Consider the following 20448-nt stretch of genomic DNA (forward strand, 5'->3'; position numbering starts at 1 on the left):
CTACTTAGTTCGCTCTTTATTTTCAATGAATTTTATTGACAAATTAGCCACATAGTTTTCAATTACTGTAAAAAAAAAAAAAAAGGTCACTATGAGAAAGGAAACTGCCTTTTTTCTTTCTTTCCTCTTCGCAACCAAAAGGAGGGACATCCCAGCTGACATCTCAGAAAACGGGAAAATTTTAAGCCTCGTATGAAAACAAAGCCCCGGAAATTCATTCATAAAGCCACTGAGGGGATTTTTAGGGACTTATTCTGGACTAAGACTATTAATTTGGTGTCCCCTTATTTGATCTAGACCATCCTGGCATGAGAAAGACATAGTTTGCTACTATTACGCATTGCGATAAACTAATTATAGTGGTCTTCTGATCTCGGCAAGTTAAAGCCGTATGAGGTCATCTTTCATCAAAAATTTGATGCTATGGTGCCAAAGATGGTGACTAGAACTGTAAAAATGGAGTTAATTAACTATAAAAGAATGTAGAACTAAATTTCTTAGGAGCTTTGTTTGGCAGGAAGCAAGTGAAATGAGTTCATGCTTACTTTAGAGACTAAGAATCATAACTTTTAATTAATCATGGTAATTGAAAGCGTGATGAGAGATGAATAAATCGTAGATAAAGGTAGATCTTAATTTATGAAGAGTGTTGTTTGTTAGGAAGTGGTGGTGAGTTCAGACATTATTGGAACACAACAAACATTTCTTGGTCTGGTGCAAAATGGCGACGCCAAGCCCGAGGAAATTCCAAGAGAAGATAGCGTTACTGCAACAAAGGGAGGCCGAGGGGAAAATCGCATATGACACTATAATGAATGAAGTCCAGGGGCTGAGGTTGCTCGTACGTGTCCCTTAAATCACTTCTTAGTTCACTCGAGCCACACCATTTTTTCCCTAATTTTTGCACCTCTGTCCTTAACGCCTTTTGATATGCGCTAGTGAAGTGGTGTAGTGGTCAGGAGGAGAGATAAGGCCTGTGCAGTGCTGTGGCTTGTGAAGTGCCAGGGTTGGTGGAGTGGAAGGGCAGCGAGGCCAATGTGTGTGAAGAAGTGAAGGCTGGTGGGTGTGTGGCACTGTCTTTGCTCTGGCACTCCCCTTACACTGTCCTGCTCCTGCCCACTGTGCCATGGCCTCTCGACACTCCTCGGCAGCTTACAGGTCATGGTGTCACTACTCACATGTTCGTGGGAGTGGAATTATGACATTATCAGTGAACTGCTTGGTTTCATCTCATAAATAAAGATGTTATTTTTACTGGCATTCCTCCTCAGCCTGGAACTTTGGTTGTCACAACTTGTGTCTTAATAGGAGTGGAAGTGTTACCTAAAACTCTCATTATTAACTTGAATAATTCGATTTTTTCTCAATTGGCAAGGAGTGTTGTTACTGAGGGCATATCTCCCCTGCTTCCTGGTTTGGGTGTTCTCTGTGGTGCAGAGAACACATACAGCATCTTGATTTTCTATAGCTTTATGTATTGCAAAATAGTCTTTAATTTTCTTTACATCTGTGGCTACACTGTTATCATTACCACACAAATGCACATTCACCAGATCAGAGCCATGGTGGAAAGGGAGTCAGTTGTCGTGTTTCTTATCGCTAACTTTCCTCGTGTTTACTTTTGAGAGGGGAATGTGAACTATGCATGTGTGTTTTGTTGGTTTGTTGTGGATCTCTGACTTGGTGCAGGTTTTGGTGTCACACATTATATTTTATTGAGAAAAGAAGCATTAATGAGTGTTATCGAAGCTATCCCATTTTATCTTATAATTATCAAACAAAAACTGACTTCTTGTGTATTTTTTATTGATTTGTTATGATGATAAAGATTTCTGGTCATTATTTCAGTTTGCATTAATTTTTGAGGTTTTATATTACTGCACTAGAAATATTTACTGTGGTTTTTCATCACTATGCCTCTGTGCCTTCATATTCATCAAACTAACTATTTTGTGTTTATTTGTTGATTTATGTTTCTTTTTAGTCCCAAATTCAGTTTGTTTTGAGGATGGTGGTCTTATGTTATTCTTGAAATTATTGCCATGTTCACATATTAGATTGTATGTTTGGTATTGGCTCCACTCTCTTGTGTTAGAGTTAACCAAGGTTCGTTCTCACTGTAGGAGGCAATAACATGACTTTCTTACTTCTCACTGACGTGACGGAAAGAAAAAAGTTCAGATGATATTAAGATGACATCATCATTGAGTTACCTCATTTTCATTACTGATCCCTTCATTACATAGATTACAAGTTACAAAAATAGTATCACATTTTGCAGATAAATAAAGCAGATGTGTGGTAATTATTTCTGTAATCTCTAGAGCTTATTTTTATCATTGTGCAGTTTTTACATGGGCTAATATTTCCTGTAGGAGGCAGTAATGTAGCAGGCTTATTTGTATTGTACAACCTTAAATGAAGAATGTTTACATTTAACCTAGCTCGACTCCCGAAGATTCAGACCACTTCCCGACTCACTCATCCCATGTTATTACTATGGCTAGGTTAGGTCTTTAGATTTCTTAGGCTAGGTTTAATCATGTTTTTTTCATGTACATAAGTGTAAGTCAGCTAAAACTAAAACAATTTCAAAAAGTTGAACTGAAAAGCCTTCTGAAATTGCAAATCCCTATTGAGATAACAGTCCAAAATAACATTGAGAAATGAAGTTGAAGGTTGTTTACTTTACATTTCTATTTACAGCCCAAGCCCTCAAGCCAAAACAATGGACAACAGTTGTTACCACCGCAGGTACAGTCTCCTCCCTTCCAGCACCCACCACAGCAGCACTCCTCCCAAAGTGCCTCCCTTCCGGACTTCTCCATCAACCTCCCGGTGGGTGTGAGTGGGCCTGTGGCTGCACCTGTGGCCTCAGCATGTCTTAAGCTTTACTTCATGAATTCTCTAAACTTTGTGAAGTAGTAGTTCTAATTTTTTTTCTGAATATATAAATTTTGTTGCTTTTATGTTTTTATTTTGTTTATTTTATTAATTTTTTTTAGCATGTTCTTATTTCTGGGAATTTGCAAAGTTTTTATTTTTTATTTCTATTTATTTATTTGTTTATTTGTTGATTTTTTATCACTATTATTTTGTTATACATGTGTAGTAGATTGATCCTAAACTTGAAGGTTGTACAGAATTACAATACTGTTCATACAAGATTCTGAAATTATCATCCCTTTTTCACTCTGGAGAACACACAAACAATTATATTTTTGTCTATAAGGAAGATTTCCTTTTGAATTTGTTTAATTTATATATTCATTACTATTTTTAACACATTAAAATCTAAAAAAATTACATACCATTTATGAAATAAATCTCATGCATTCTGAACAATGAAATTTAACACTTCTTAATCTGACACTAATGTGGGTTATAAAATTATTCCTTTTAGATAAGAATTGTATAGAGGAGCAATCCTTGTTTCTTATCACCGAGTGGCTCTTTTTTTTTTTTTTTTTTTTTTTTTATGCACCATGTGTTTTGCTTGAATGCATTTGTGGTCTCCATCACTTATTCACTTAATTGGTGATTGGGTTGACTTTCTTGGCAGCACTGTTAGCTGTAACAATGTGGATTTTTAATTCTCATGAGGATAGAAGTGGATAAAAGCTGCAACAGTCATACAAAGTCAAAGTGAACTTTGGCAGCAGCTTGAATAGTTACCTTTTGGCCACAGGTCAGTTGTTTCTTACTACACATGGTGCCTATGTATATAGTCATAGACAACAGTTGAGTAATACATCACACTCTCAACCAGTATATTTGACATTTTCCTCAATGTTAAGGATCTGCTAGGAAATGTATTGATTTTTATAAGCAGTTAGTAGACCAGAAAACAGAGTATTGAATAAAAACATGAAGCGCTGGCAGAAGTGAGCGGTGAAAGTTACTGATCTGACTCTTGTTTAACTACAAATGGCTGTGGAACAGCACATACAACCAGTGTTATTTGAGGAAAGACTGTAGTAAGCTAATGCTGAACTACCACTGCATGCCAAGGCTGGTCTGATGCATCACTGATGATGAGTCTGTTGCTTCAACCATATACAAGACATTCACATTCTCCTGGTGTTCGGTGTTTTTGCCGATTCTCTTGCTTTCATACTTATGGTTTCCAGCTTCTCAAGCACAAAATCCTGATCCATTACTGAGGGAGTCATATTGTCAGTAAGCTTTGCCTTGGACTGAAGTTTGCATTATCTTAATGAAAACTTAACTGAAAGTTGTGTCCTTCAGGATGGAAATTATGTACATAAATCATACCCACAAAATATTAGAATAATTTACAACTCAATGTTTGAATGTTCTTCATTTCTCTTATTTGTCTCTTTGGTTCAAGATGTTAATGATTCCTCTAATAGAAAGTATTGTGTAATACCTGAACAATTTTTTTTAGAGTAATTTCTTAAATACATCTAGTAAACAGTTCTAGAATGGTAGTGTTAAGCAGACCAAATAAACCTTGTTATGTCACTTGAATCATACATATTATTTAAATCAGGCCTGAAACTGCTGTCTGAGTAAAGCAAAAGAGCTGAATATTTATTATTTTGTTTAGAATTATGTAATGATTATGGTGCATGTTTATATTTTTTATTTAGTTGTTTGGATCTTGCTGTGGGTTCCGTAGGGTGTGTTGGCTTATGTTCCCCCGTGCTGGCCGAGGGTCTGTGGTTCACCTGAGCTGGGAGGTGTTGCGCTGCGGCCTCCACATGCCCTGCGCACACACCAGGTTCTCACTTGAGTAATGTTTTGGGGGAGATTAGGTCACAGTATCAACCTAGAACTCAGGAGAGCTTTTGGTATCTATACACAGTTGATGTAGGGATTTTTGTTCTTGTGTTGTGTCTCTCCTTGTTCTGTTTCCCTCCCACACTCACAAACACACACACACACACACACACACACACACACACACACACACACACACACACACACACACACACACACACACACACACACCCGGTAGCTCAGTGGTTAGAGTGCTGGCTTCACAAGCCAGAGGACCGGAGTTTGATTCCCCGGCCGGGTGGAGATATTTGGGTGTGTCTCCTTTCACCTGTAGCCCCTGTTCACCTAGCAGTGAGTAGGTACGGGATGTAAATCGAGGAGTTGTGACCTTGTCCCGGTGTGTGGTGTGTGCCTGGTCTCAGGCCTATCCAAAGATCGGAAATAATGAGCTCTGAGCTCGTTCCGTAGGGTAACGTCTGGCTGTCTCGTCAGAGACTGCAGCAGATCAAACAGTGAAACACACACACACACACACACACACACACACACACACACACACACACACACACACACACACACACACACACACACACACACACACACGCACACATTGTAATGCAGTTAGGTTTTAGTTTCGATGACATTTAAGTGTTGCATAAATCTCTACAAAAAAACTTTGTTTCTTGCAAGACAGATTAAAGTCAGGCTCCTTTTATTCAGCTCACAACTTTGGATCTAATATTCTCCTGATGACTTGCTCTTTTTGTGCTTTTCTTTACAAGCAGTATAACACAGTGTCAGAATGAAGAGTTATTTTAGAGGTTTTTCTTAGGAAAGAAATAATACATTTGTAAATGCAGGAGCTACAATACTTTTCTACTTTGAGATCTTATTTGTTGAAGTTTAAGACTGCAGTTTTTGGTGTTTCCTTACAAAATTTACTGTTAGCTATAGTGTGAGTCGTGTCGTTGTGACAGTGCATATATGCCAGAGATTGGTTAAATTTGAGAAATGTTCTTTTGAAATTTCCTTTGGTGTTTGTCACTAACATGTTTATGTTTAATGTCATATTTTGCTGAAATATGGAAGAGTGTATGACTAGCCATCACATAGCTTGGCGCTTGACTAACACAGCTCCTGCATAAATGAACCATGCCCAAACTTTAGTCACTGAATAGCAATTATATTCTTTACTGACTCCCACTTGATATGAGGAAGAAGCTAAGTTTGTTTTCAGGATTTACTTTACATATTCTTATGCTTTACTGATATTTAGTATGAGAATTAACATGTGTATATTGATACAAAAGAAACTATGCTCTGTAAAAAGATGTTGAGAAACAGACTAGAGTATAATTTGAGCACGGGCAAACCAATACAGCTTAAGTGAACCACACCTAAATGCCATATACAATTGTGAGAGTTTCTCATGACAACTGCTTCTTGCCTTTACTGCAGGATCAGGGTAGGGTGCCTGAATACTACATGAAGGGGACAGTACAGGTAAAGTTGCTGCATTTTTGTAGATCTTATTAACATGAACTGAAGCCTTCATCTGTCTCCCCTCTGTTTCCTTCTGTCTTTGCACCAACAAGGATCCTCCAGATTCTTGCTGTAATCTACTCAGAAAGTTTGGGTCTGTCTCACTCTTTTCTAGTCAGTGATCAGGTAGTTGCACTCTTCCTAAATGCTCACCAAGTATTATCACCAAGCACTGAGAGAGCCAGAGGGGAGAGCCTTTGTGTCCTTAACCTGCACTGGAAGGGAAGAGGTCCAGGCTGCTCTGGACAGACTATAGTAACTTATTTGATGTTGTAGATATTAGTGCAGTAACTGAGGTGGAGGCCAGTGATGGTGGGGGCTTAGTAACAAGTGCTTTTGTGCAGGTATAGGCCCTCATGGGAAGGTCAGAAGGTCATTACAGTGCAGGGCAGCATTTGTTACTGGCAGAGCCTCACCTGTCTGTCAGTGGCCATGTGGAGTAGTGTGGTTTAGCTGCACCACCACCATGACTCACTCTTCAGCAGACCCAGGCTATCCTAGTGGTCTTAGTGGACTCACATCTCACAACTACCTCATAGAACATGATTCCTTTTCTTACCATCTTTATTTCGATCTTTATCAACTTAATTCATTGCTGTTTCTTTGAACAAAGGTTTTATTGCAAGTAGTTTCATTTTTACTTTTGACTTAAAAACTGCCATTTGATTATAAATACTTTTGGCCTGAAATTTACAATTCATAAGTGAGTTTATATTTTGGCAATGATTTAATTTTTCAAATATTTTAAAAACTGACACAAATATCATTGTTGCTTATGGTTTGGTTAATATGGTTTCATTATTATGATTTCCTCAATGTGTTGATTCCTTCATTTTCTTTGTAATTCAGAATGTAAATTACATGAAGAAGAGAAGGGACTCTTGTATAGCAGAGAGCTTGTCCTCAGAAGTGTGTGTTGTGTTTCAGGGTGCAATGCAGGACTTGAACAACCTGCAGAACGAAGTGTATTCTGGCGTCCCACATCAGCGCGTCTCTGTGCCAACCCAGGTCAGGACACACCAGCACGGCCATCCCCACATGACCAACTCCACAGTCTACCCTGTGCTCCTCTCACCTCCACCAGCCTCGGAGTCCCTCTTGCGATCCAACTCAGACTCCTCCCTCCACCAGAACCTTGTCCATAGTGGGAAGGCAGCTAACAACAGGAAAGGTATGCATTGTGTGGCTCTCTCCTTTGAATTTTAGATATAATGAAAATATGAAAGTGTTGATGATATTTTTGAGGTGCTAGTAATGAGCATAGAAAACTGTACTTATCATGATCATGCTCCATCAGTGTCATCGCCTGCGGATGTTGGTAGGATGGATCAAGGCCTTGGGGTGAACGTTTATTGTCCTACAAGACACAACCAAGAACTCCTGAACAGACCCAAGTCAGGCTGTGAGCTAACACACCCTTCAGAGATAACAGGGTATGTTTTTTCATCATATTTCTGGCTCAACTTGTATTTTTCATTCACTTCTCTCAGGCATCTGCATACTGAGGATAACTGACTGTCTATCATCCATGCAGTTTTACATACAGCCTCAATGTGCATGTTGCCAAACTACATATTTCTCTTTCCAGTGGTCTTGGTCATCGGGTAAATCACATTCAACGGAGCCCTAACATCCCCATCCCCACCACCATCACCAACACTGGGGGTGCTGGGCCTGGAGGAGGGGGAGGTGTGGGTGGCACGCTTCCCAACACTGGTTCGCTGCCAGACCTGACACAAGTCCAGTACCTGCAACCCATGAACACTCCAATACCTGATACAGACCTGAATGTAAATATCCTGTCTAGCTTGAGTTTTCTTCATATGCACAGGTCTTCATAGTGCTAAGATACATTTTTATAGATATTCCAGCACTTATAGCATGTTATATTGTTATAACATTGTAGTAATAGGACAGTCAAGACCAAGCAAATCCATTCAGACTTTGGTGAGCACATATTCTTGACTGGTAAGGTGTTATTCTAATTTTTCAAGAGTTCCCGGAGAGTCCAGTCCACAACAGGTTAGCCAGTGTATGCTTCAAATCAGTTTGTCAGTGTTTCCCAAATGCTACAGGACAGAGCAGTGTATATGCAGTTGTGTTACTTGAGAGGATATCTTTTTCTCTGCCAGACGATATCCCCGGGGTCATCCAGGTTGGTGACCACCTTCCCTACAGGGGTGCTTGCCGACCCTTACAGCAGTGGACAGGCATCCCCAAGAGGCACCTCACCTGGCCCCTCCCCGTCCGTCATGCGCAAAAGCAAGCCACAGAAGCCCTACCAGCCCACACAAGTCAATCACCGAGGAGTCCACCACAGCCAGAACAAAGTAAGTTGCTGCCCTCTGTGGTGCCTGACTTGCTCCGCCCTGCACTGCTTCACGGCAGCCATTGCTCACATCACCATGCAGATTTTCATCCATTAGTTTGCAGTCATTGAAAATTCTGTTTGTGTAATGGAGGTCTTGCAAGACTAAGCAGTAATATGCAAAAGTGATAGTGTTTACTAGCATTTTTCTAGATAGACTTAGTATTACCTTTTTTTTTTTTCTTGATTTTCTTAGATGTTTTCTTTAATTACTACTCCATTATCACAGTTCCTGAAGAAATGACCTTAAGAGTCAGTGATGCATTCTGATCTTTTTTCCTTATATGCAACATCCTATACACCTTTCCTAAGCAGGGCAGCCAAGCAAGAACAGTGAAAAACAAATGAGTAAATAACTACTGTGCATCAAGATAATTTTTCTATTTGGATTAATCTTGGTGGCAATCACATGAATACCATCAGAATGACCATTCAGTGACATTATAGAAGACAGTCTTTAGAATAATTAATATTTCATTTTAGAGCAGGTGTACCAGCACACCTCAAATCCTTCAGCTCTATGTGTGTGTGTGTGTGTGTGTGTGTGTGTGTGTGTGTGTGTGTGTGTGTGTGTGTGTGTGTGTGCATGCATGGGTGCATGTCTTGTACCCTTGTTTTTATTGGTAGGTGTTTTAACATGAAGTTTGTTTTTTGATGTCTATAAAACTATTGATAAAGGGTAAAGATGACTTGTACATACATAAAAATCCAATCTTTTGACATAAGTATGGGAAAGTTGATTAGACACTGTCCCTTTCCTTACCAGCCAGTAGACAATTCCTGTCACTCCTGCTGCCTGGTCTGGTCTTGTGTATATAGAGTCTGAATGATGCTCATCCCTTCATGCCAAACGCTGTCTCCTTAAATAGTAGTGTTCCCAGCATTATAGTGCCTTTTAAGATACACGTGTCGTTCCTTAATTAGCAAATTGTAGTGCCGTGTTCAGTTTGTGTTTTTAGTGTGTATGTGTGTAACCTAATATGTGTGTGTGTGTGTGTGTGTGTGTGTGTGTGTGTGTGTGTGTGTGTGTGTGTGTGTGTTTGCATCGTGGTAATCAGTGTCCTAACCTTCCCAGTATATCTCCCTCAACACAGTCCCTCAGTCATACATGCCAAGATTTTTTTTCTTTTTATTATACTTTATTCATTTATTATCGTGCATGGTAATGTATAAATCAACGTTATTCACCCTTGTTATTTAGTGTGTGAGTTGTTTGTTTTTCCTTTGGCTTATGTTTTGTTTCAGAATCATTTGTCTGTCCCTACTGTAATTAATGCACGCTACCTCCATACATGTAAGGTTAGTACTGTGCTCTGATTTAGTAGTATTCCTACCTAAAAAATAACACTGGGCATAAGAAAAATTCTGTCACTTAGCCTTTCAAAAGTAAATGCCAGTGGAATCACATCCTGTTTCATATAGATTCAGAAACTCTATTAAAAACTTGATTCATTACTTAATCCTATATATATTCACTGTGGCATCTTTCAATGAGATAAAGATACAGAATTTTTCTCATGCTTGATAAGTATTAATGAACTGTAAAAAAGAAAGATATATGCCATTAACAAGTATGCCAGTTTTTTAGTGTGGCAGAAATAGTGTTACGCTGGTCCCCACAAACCAAAGATAAGCTTTTCTGCAGCCACATGTTTAAGCTGGGAGCAACACTCATCACTCTTTACATTGCAGGAAGGTGCTAGAAGAATCCCAAGGGCTATGTTCTATATTTTCCTGTGCTTCACATTACTTTTAGAAAGCTTATCTTACAGAGTAATTGTTTATAGCTAGGTTTAGAGGTTTAGAAGTATGTGTGTATGTGTGTGTGAGAGAGAGAGAGAGAGAGAGAATATATGAAGAACAGGCATGAAAGAAAAGGGAAGAGTGGTAGGCATATTGTGTGGGAATATTCAGGAAGGGTAAAAGAGCATAGTAAGATAACCAGTTAAGGAAAAATACAATATATTTTTTGTGGGAATCAATCCTTTTTGTGTGGCATTATTTAGAAAAGAAGAGAAAAAAAATGCATTTATCTAACAGTAGAAATAGTTTAAGATTTTTTTTCATCAAATCTCTGAAGAGCTGGAGATTCAGGAATAAAGTAATAATTCATTCACTAATTAAAGACTTGTGAGAGACCAGTGTAATCCATAAATCAAATTACTCCATCATTCTGTCTTGCTTCATAAAATTCAATACTATGAGGGTGGCTTCTCTGTGTCTTAATCATGGAGTGAGTCGCATTTTGCTTTTGTGTTTTTGTATGTCCAATGGAAGTGTTGTACAGTCATGGTCACTCGTGAATCACCACACTTCCTTTATATCTGTGTTGCAATTTTCCCTCAGTCTTAAGTCCTCTGATCTGCTAAGAATCTATTGGCAGTCCTACTGGCACTAGATTCTCAGCAGATTACAGGATTTTAGACTGATGGAGGAATGTAACAGAGTGGGAGTGTGGTGAGCTTATTCAAGTTTTTGCCACATCTGTATTTCTAAGTGAAGTCTATTCTTGGGCTTGGGTTGTGTTGGTCCCTCACGTATGTCACCAAGTTTACACATCACTCCTGCCAGTGCTTGTGTGGCCAGGCTTTGCTCTCAGCCTTTCCTGCCTTCTTCATAAATCTGTGGAAGGCTGTTGTCTGTTATGTCCTTCATATCTTTCTTAATTTCTAACAATGCTCATTTTTTGTTATACTTATCTCATCTAATCTAATATGAATTTTTTTTGCTTTACATTAATATCATTGCTTCAATAAATTCCTTCAATTTCTATTGATTATTGCATTTTAATATTTTGTCAAGTTTTCTTGTTGCTTACTGATACATTAATGCTCTCAAAATGTTCAAATTTATCCTGTAATTTCACTGTAATTGCTGTTTTAGAAGGCATATTTAAAGTGTTCATATGACTTATTGTGTGGAAGCTTAACTCTCTCTCTCTCTCTCTCTCTCTCTCTCTCTCTCTCTCTCTCTCTCTCTCTCTCTCTCTCTCTCTCTCTCTCTCTCTCTCAAGTTGTTATATTAATCTTATTCTTGAATGCTAAATATATTGATCCATATTGAAGTAATGAATTGTTTATTGTAGCTTTCAAGAGCTAAAGTAACTCACAGTGTCAGTGTGCCATCTTTTTGTTGTTTAGATGGAGCATAGTAAACTAGAACAGAATAGCATGCACAATAACTTTAATCATTACTCCCCTGTTAAATTTTCCATGCCCCCAAACTCACCAGTTCTGGGTCCACAGGGGATGACTGTCGACAACAGCACAATCGTGGACCCACACATGGCTAACTCGGGGCTCAACCTCTTTGGGCAGCCCTTGTCTCCCAGTGGCTCACATCCTCCTAGTCCAGTAAGTGATCCTGTACTCCTAACTTACAGGGGTGGATAGGGTGTTGCTGCCTAAGCCCTAGATACTGGTTATCTGTAATGTGGTGGTGGTCTTGGTCTGTGGCCTAGACTTCTCTGCCCCTTGAATGTCACAACCATGTCACGTCCTGTCACATCCCCGGCAAGACTGTCATAGCCCAATACCATGAGTTGCATGAATGTGTATCAGAGGTTTTGCTTCTTAATGCTAGTATTTCAGTAACTTTTGCCTCATTTAGTTAGCTTTGAATTGTAAGTATGGTAATATTCGGTTCATTAGCATTGATGTGTGTGTATTGACTGACTAATTCACTATCAAAAAGCCATAGATACATAACATAACATGTGAGGGTTATTTTGTGGTTCAGACATTCAGAGGTAAGCTAATATTTCATGTCAATTTGTGAGTCACCTTTGAGCTTTGATGTCTGATTGCACTGCACATAGATCCCAGTAGACACACCAACCTTCGTCCTCACATCTGCCAAGTTGTATCATCCTAGACTGAAAAGGAATGGGTGAGACAAACAGGCGTTGGGATAGGTTACCTGTTTTCCTAAATGTTGTGTTAGAAGGCTTGATAGATAGCATCCCTGATGGTGACCTGTCCCTTCTCCCTGCTTCCTGCTTACATACAGTTGCAGGAATTGATCCTGCATTCAGTCCTCTGTGTTTGATGTAAATGGTTCCCCTGATATTGCTGTTGTCTTTTTAAATATTCATTACTTACTTATTTTGATTTATTTTGTTTATTACAAAACAAATATGCAAAACTGTATATTTCAAATGTTTTGTCCCTTATCCATGGCTCCACCTTTACTGTATTTAAGTGTGTGTGTGTGTGTGTGTGTGTGTGTGTGTGTGTATGTGTATGTGTATGTGTTTGGGTGAAAGTATCTGTGAGAATATATTTCATTATTTCATTATTGTTTCTTGAAATAATTTTCTGCATCCTTTGATTTGTCTTTGTTGATGGATTCAGCTGGCTTTATCTATATGAATTGCTTCCATTATTTTTATTGAAATTTATAACATCTTTCATTTCAAGGGATGTCAATGTTTTAGTTTTTATTCAGGTTATTTTTTGCTATTGTAAGTAGAGGCACAAGCTTCATATGGGTAAATTTATCATTTATTTTATTTCTATGAGAAGTGTTCACAACGGGAGTCTGTTGTCCTGAATGTAGGCTGCCAGGAAAGCTTTAGTAAGACTGAGCTTGGTACCAGCTGTGCTATCACCTCAGTACAAGGCTGAAGGGCAGCCAGCAGCCAGGCCAGACAAGCATGGGTGCATGAGTAGAGATGTAATGCTTGTGATGAATGTATTGTTACAGAACCAACTCAACTTCATGGATTATAGAAATCCTGTTAGTCCTCAACTCAGTCCAAGAAGCTCACCAGGACCCTGCCACACCCTCCAGGTGAGAGTTCTTGATCTGGTCCTGTCAGGGAAGATGTGTTCACCTACAGACTCAGCGGTACTCCTCACAGGACTGCCAAGGAGCTCTTATTAACACACAGAGTACACAGAAAAAATGAAGCTTCAAGCAAGGATGTCAGAATAATGTGAAAATTTTCAGTTTATTTTATCATGATGTGTTATATATGTATATATATATACGATTGGTTAGCCTTTTATTTAGTAGTTTGTTTATTGAATTGAAATTTTCAAATATTCTTAATTTAGTTATTGACAAGAAGCTGGACATGTTGCACAAGGATGGCCTTGATTCATGGTGCTCTGCCCTCTCAACAGACTGGTGGCTTGGCGAGTTACAGCAGCAACAGTCCCAGTGACTCTCGTAGTGCTCCCCCCTCACCCAGTGCCCCCCAGGCCTCCCCAGCCTCCTCTCCAGGGGTCACCCTCAACAAGCCCTTCACCTATAATGAATATCACACTCATGCACAAACTAATCAGCTCAACCAGCAGTTTGAGCAGTGCAAAATGGTGAGTTTGTTTGGCAGTCTCATGTTTTATTTTTGTATTTGCATAACATAAATTTATTCATGCTAAAAGTAGTTGATACCTCAGTGTCATGAATTATAGAACCCATCCTTAAAAAATCATTTATCTATCTCATCTTTCCATCATTTTTTACACTGCTTCCTATCGTTGCATTGCTCATTCTGCATTCACTCCTCATTTCAACTTGTACAGTCTCTTGCTTATTGTTGTGCATCTTGAAGGTACTGTAGAGCCAACAGTCTTCATTATTACCATAACATTTTCTGGAGTTGGCAGTGTAAAGGAAATGAGAATGACGAAGTCTCTCTCTACCCACACACACACACACACCTGTCATATCCTGTTTGAAAGATGTTTGTACTTGTTTGTTAGTTATTGTTTGTTTACAAGAATGTATTGCTGTATGTGCTTTTTATTTTATCTACAAATGTGATTTGTCTAAAGAAAATTATTGATTCTTTTATCTAATATAATGCACTCTCTCTCTCTCTCTCTCTCTCTCTCTCTCTCTCTCTCTCTCTCTCTCTCTCTCTCTCTCTCTCTCTCTCTCTCTCTCTCTCTCTCTCTCTCTCTCTCTCTCTCTCTCTCTCTCTCTCTCTCTCTCTGTATAGATTGACAACTCTCCAGTCTCTGCCAGTACCTATGCATCAAGTGGAAGCAGTAATGTGCAACCACAGGTGAGGAGATGGAGAAGATAACTCCTGGCATGTCTGATATTACTGAACTTATAATTATTGTTGTTGTAGGTATTTTTAACAAGCTCTTCAGTAACTGCCTTTCATTTTTATTCTCAAGGCTACTTTTCTGCCTTTTTTTAGTAACTTCCTTCTTCTGCACTTCATTTTTTTTTCTTATCTTCAGGGTGGTCGACTTTTGGAGATTGGTGTTGAAGGGAATGGTTTCTTCATGAATGTTCCAGCGTCCAATTCTGGCTGCCCCATCCCCACTAGCCAGGCCCACCCGCCTCCCACAGGGCCACCCCCTCCATACCCACAGTCCACTTCCCCTGCACACCATCAGTTACAGCAAACTTCACAGCAGCAACAGGAACAGCTTCAACAGCACCAACAGCAACAACAGCAGCACCAACAACAGCAGCAACAGCAGCACCAACAACAGCAGCACCAACAACAGCAGCAGCAGCAGCAACAACAGCAGCAGCATCAACAACATCAGCAACATCAGCAACAGCAACAACAACAACAGCAACAGCAGCAACAACAACAGCAACAACAAGAACAACAGCAACAACAGCATTCACAACCACAGCAGCCACAGCACCACCAGCAACCCTCCCCAACCCACCCACAACACATTACACAGTCCCCCAACCACCACCCACATCACCCACCCTCCCCTGTCCAATCCATATCCTCACATGCTCCTCCTTCCCCTGCACAAGACCCTCTCAGCCCTGCCAGTCACAACCACTCCATGCAGCATCCGCCCACTCCACAGACTCCACAGACACCTACTTTCATCACTCCACAGGTGGTGGTCACCATACCTCCAGGTAGGCTATTAGTGCAACAAAAATTTTCATAGTTTTTTGTTAGAAATCCAAAGTAAGAACATGAATCTTAATAAATGTTTAAAAGCAGTTAATTAAAGCATTATATAAAAAAAATGGCTTTATTGGCACATTCAACTTTGTCACATTTTTATACTAATGTATATTTTTCAGCCTTTCTCATATGTTCTATTTTAAGTAGCTTAGTGATGTAATTGTTAGCATACTTAGTGTACAATTGAGGAGCCTTGTTTGAATCCTGAGCCAGGCAGACAACATTTAGGTTTGCCTTCTTTAGTGATATAGTCTTTGTACACCTGGCAGAGGATTGATGCAGGATACAATCATGTGTCTGTCTGTGTGTGTGTGTGTGTGTGTGTGTGTGTGTGTGTGTGTGTGTGTGTGTGTGTGTGTGGAGTTGCTGAAACCTCTTATGTTTACAGAAGGGACTGAAGACAGCCTTCTCCAAGACAACATCACTGGCTGGGACATGTTTGGCTCCTCTACCAATTATGAAGAGTCATTTGAATCTTCTGTTTTGGATGACTTGAGGCAAGCCATTTACTTGATTCAATGATATTTCCTTTTGGTTTTATTTTATTTTGTTGTTGTTTTGCAAATTTTGCCTGTATGTAGTGTAGGCTGTATAACTCTGTTACTGGCTTGGGCAGATGTGTTCATAGTGGTACCTTTGAGGCCCAAGCTGCTCACTGCACCTCTCATGACGTGAAGCCACATTGGAAGGTATGGTGAAATAGAAAGCCTAGAGATTTACTTGTAAAATGCATTGCTTGGTCAATACAAACACTACAGCAGGTCCATTAGCATCAGTGGTGTTGCTGTCTCACTAAATTTGTGTCTTTATCTTTGTCACAATTTATTTTTTTTATGTTTATGCTGATTTTCATGCATATAATTTTTCCATATGATTTGAATGAATGGGACCAAGTTGACTTTGTCCTAATATTGATTTTATTGTCTAATGGTAGAAGATTAGTATCTAATGGATTTCCTTTTCTTTATTGGGAAGCTATGTTGGGAAGGATCTTATTTTCTCATAAATTGATATAATACTCTTTGTGGGAAAACTTTCCAGCTTATGAAAAGATACTGTCTTTTATCATATATGAAATACAAAACTATGTTATATGGAACTCATTGAGTAAGATTATTGGAAGAGAAAGGCTTCAGCAATCTCAGGCCTAATCTTGTCTTTGGAACCATGTGTAAGTGACACTTCTGTGGTCCTCTTAGTGGTTGTCCACAGCTTCTTATTTCATGTACAGAAATAGTGATGCCCTCATCTACAAAAAATTACTTAGAAAGATAAAAATTAAACCAACCTGCCATTCTGTTTGTCTTACAGTAGGCTGGATGAGAATGAGCTAAGTATGATGGTGGATCAAGGAGCAGTGGATCAGCTGCTAGTGGACCAAGAGACTGAGGAAAGCTTCCGGAGAGACCACCGTACCACCTCCTCGACTACCACTTCTGGGCCATAGCCTCCATTTCCTTCTCTTTGGGAGGGAGAATGACTTAGAAAGGAAAGAGAGGAAATAATTCACAGAGCCACAACATCCCTAGCTGCTGGTATTTGCTTCACCAGTGACCTTGAGCTATCTTCCACCAGCAGTGTATACAGTCTGCAGCTGCCAAACCCCTTTTCTGTTGAGCCTCCTGTGCTGGGGCCTCTGGTGGGTGCAGGGGTGACTCTGGTGCTGTGGTGGCAGCAGAATAGCTATATTCTGAGGGTGGTGATGGTGGTGGTGTATTGTTTAAGCTCCTTCCAGTACCAAGTCTTTGTGCAGGTAGAGCGTATTCTAAAAAGATAATTTTTTCATCTTATAACATGGAGAATCATTCATTCTTGAAATGATAACGGTGCTTGTTTTCCCCAATGCAATAACTTTGACTACAAAATTCATTGTTGCTTGAGGCATCCCTTGCTAGGCAGTGTCATTCTCCCTTGTGCTGCTGTTAACCATTTTCATTTTTAATTTCTTGTACAATGCTTTTCACTTCAATATGCATAAATTAGAAGAGGCACCCGCTAGGAACCATAGAAATATGGTCTGCCTTCACACAAAGTAACACACACACACACACACACACACACACACACACACACACACACACACACACACACACACACACACACACACACACACACACACACACACACACACACATTGTTTAAATAAATTATTTAAAAAAAATATTGCAAGAGAGTAGGAATGTAACACTTATGGATAATTCAACTGCAAAGAGGTATGCTGGGAAAATTGGACTATGCAAGGAGAAAAAGAGTCATGGGAATATACACTACTAAACCTAATAATGATTAACACTATGACAGTGGATTGGGGGAAACTACAAGAGTTGGAGGAAATGAGGAAGCATTGAGGCTTGAGTTACAGTTTACAAAAGAGAAATTGAACAATAGATTATCAGTGCCCTCAAAGTAAAAGCAACCATCTATTAATTGAATTTACCCTAGACAAAGGCTCAGCAGTAAACAGGGACGAACTTCACAAAAGTGGAAGATATAATTACCAAAAGGCTGACTTCATGGAGTTCAGGGAATACTTTGCAGAAATTGAGTGGAACCAACTGTACATAACAAATAATGTACAGGGAAACTGGGATATATTTATGAATATTTATAAAGAAGTTATCAGATATGTTCTTAAGATCAGATCCAGTGAGAAGAGAAAGGAAGACTGGTATATTACAAGATTAGCTAAAATGAAAAAGGAAGCTGCATGGAATAGATAGAGAAAAAGAGGACAGAATAATTGGGAAGAATTTAAGGTAGTAAGAAATTGATGTCCAAACCCTAAGAGGAGAACAAAGGAACTATGAGAAAGATGTAGTTGACAAAAGCAAAAAATGAGCCAAAACCCTTTTCTAAATATGGTAATGGGAAAATGAAGAAAAATAAAGCAAACAATAGATGGATTAAAAGTTGATAATGTCATGTATAAGGATGCAAGATCACAGGCGGAAATAATTAATAGGTGCTATCAATCGGTATTCATCAAAGAAAAATAAGTTTGAAGGAGCAAGAACAGGGAGATCCATGTGGAAGTCAAAGAAATCAAGGTTATTAAGATGTTGGATGTGAATAAGGCTTAAGGACCAGATGGGGTGTTATATTGGATATTGAGGGAATGTAATGACCAGTTGGTAGAGATATTACATAACATTAGAATTAGATTGGAAAAGGGCCAGTATTGTACCAATTTTCAAGGTAGGTAACAGAGAACAACAACTGAGCTACAGACCAGTGTCCCTAACAATTGTGGTTGCAAAAATAGTGGAAAAATAGTTAAAGACAGATGGACAGCTAGAAGTCACATACATTAATTGAATGACAATTTGGTTTCAGAAGTGGAAGATCATGTCTTACAAACTTATTGAGTTTCTACAGTAAAGCAATAACTATAATTCAGGAAAGGGACGGATGGGCAGACTGTGTCTACTTGGATCTTTTGATAAAATACTGCATCAAAGATTGCTATGGAAAATTATAAACATAGTGGTTTACAGGGAAAAGTACTGAATTGGATAAGTCTTCTTAAAAGACAGAGAAATGAGAACAGTGATAAAAGGTGAAGAATCCAAATGATGTTGAGTTGTAAGTGGAGTTCCACAGGGGATAGGCCTGGCCCCAGTAATGTTCATAGTGTATTGTATATTAATGAATGATACGGTAGATGAGGTGGACATTTATATAAGCTTATTTACAAATGATGCAGAGTTACTGAAACGAATGGAAAATGACATGGATTTTGAAATGCTAAAGAAAGACTTGAATAAGATATGTACATGAGTGGAGCAAGAAATGGGAAATGGAATTTAATGCAAAAAAATGCAGTGATGGAACTTGAGAAAAGCTAAAGAAGACAGACAATATCTTACACTATGGGAGGAGTAGAAATTCTGAAAACTAAAGAAAAAAAGACCTGGGTATTAGAATAAATGACAATATTTCACCAGATAGACATGTAAACAATATAGTTGGGAAAACATATGAATTACTAAGAAAAATTAAATGGACATTTACCTATATAGATGAAGAGATGGTGAAAAAAAAGTTAATAGAATACATGGTTTTTACTTAAACTAGAATGTACTGCACTTTTATGGTTACTATATAATAAGAAAGATTTAAGGAAGATAGAAAGGATTCAAAGAGCTGCAACCAAACTGGTTCCAAGTTTGAGAGACCTAACTTATGAGGACAGATTAAAGAGATTAAAACTTCCAACATTGCAACAGAGGAGAGAAAAGAGAAAAAAGAGGAGACTGAATTGCTATACACAGGGTATAGAAGGGGATGGACCAAGTTGACAAAGAAAACTTATTGGTGTGGAACTCAAGAAATAGAAGGGGACATGCATGAAATTGAAAAAGATGCATGTAGAAGAGACATTAAGAAATATAGTTTTCAAAACAGAAGCATAGAAATATGGAAAAATTTGGATGAAACGGGTTCAAGCAAGAAATATTCATGACTTTAAGGCTAAACTGGACTGCTATAGATATGGAGACCGAACAGAATGAGCATAGCTCTTTTCCTTTAAAACACAACTAGATAAATACACACACATGGACATGCTCATGCACACACACACACACACACACACACACACACACACACACACACACACACACACACACACACACCACAGTATTTATTAATATCATGCATTGGTAGACCTTGGGCTTGTCTTGCCCTAGGCTCTTTGCCCTAATTTTTCAGTGATAGTGATTCTCTTAAAAAAAATTTATGCTCCTGCTTTATCCCACTTTGAAGACAAAGTTATCATTTTAGGATACTCAATTGTAACAAGAGGCGATAACAGTAGTTGGTACCAAATCTTGCTGACACCAATTCATTCTCCAGATCATCCTGTCCCAGCCTGGCAGTGCTAAGGCCTCAGTGA

General features: G+C 38.9%; 1 protein-coding gene across 5 annotated transcripts; it reads left to right on the forward strand.

Moving 5' to 3' along the window:
- Positions 1 to 702: 702 nt before the first annotated feature.
- LOC123508280 (CREB-regulated transcription coactivator 1-like) lies at positions 703 to 19316 on the forward strand. 5 transcript variants are annotated; one of them, XM_045261859.1, is made up of 17 exons: positions 703 to 841; positions 2707 to 2838; positions 4643 to 4744; positions 6202 to 6246; positions 7213 to 7456; positions 7583 to 7718; positions 7874 to 8075; positions 8418 to 8615; positions 9899 to 9952; positions 11899 to 12006; positions 13358 to 13444; positions 13780 to 13971; positions 14601 to 14666; positions 14851 to 15502; positions 15943 to 16051; positions 16171 to 16243; positions 16866 to 19316. In XM_045261859.1, exons 1-17 carry the CDS (start codon positions 722 to 724, stop codon positions 16866 to 16868), a joined length of 2523 nt encoding a protein of 840 aa, XP_045117794.1. In that variant the 5' UTR covers positions 703 to 721; the 3' UTR covers positions 16869 to 19316. The 5 variants fall into 5 exon arrangements, with proteins under 5 accessions (XP_045117794.1, XP_045117792.1, XP_045117793.1 ...); XM_045261857.1 differs by lacking the exon at positions 16171 to 16243; XM_045261858.1 differs by lacking the exons at positions 9899 to 9952; positions 16171 to 16243.
- Positions 19317 to 20448: the final 1132 nt, after the last annotated feature.

Source organism: Portunus trituberculatus, chromosome 24 (genome assembly GCF_017591435.1).
Source record: "Portunus trituberculatus isolate SZX2019 chromosome 24, ASM1759143v1, whole genome shotgun sequence".
NCBI classification, from domain to species: Eukaryota; Metazoa; Arthropoda; class Malacostraca; order Decapoda; family Portunidae; genus Portunus; species Portunus trituberculatus.

Bases quoted from the DNA above. Each gene is read 5' to 3' on its own strand.
- LOC123508280 (XM_045261857.1), top strand. From the start codon at position 722: ATGGCGACGCCAAGCCCGAGGAAATTCCAAGAGAAGATAGCGTTACTG. The intron at 13,972-14,600 runs GTGAGTTTGTTT...CTCTCTGTATAG, and splicing joins AGTTTGAGCAGTGCAAAATG to ATTGACAACTCTCCAGTCTC. The intron at 15,503-15,942 runs GTAGGCTATTAG...TTATGTTTACAG, and splicing joins GGTGGTCACCATACCTCCAG to AAGGGACTGAAGACAGCCTT.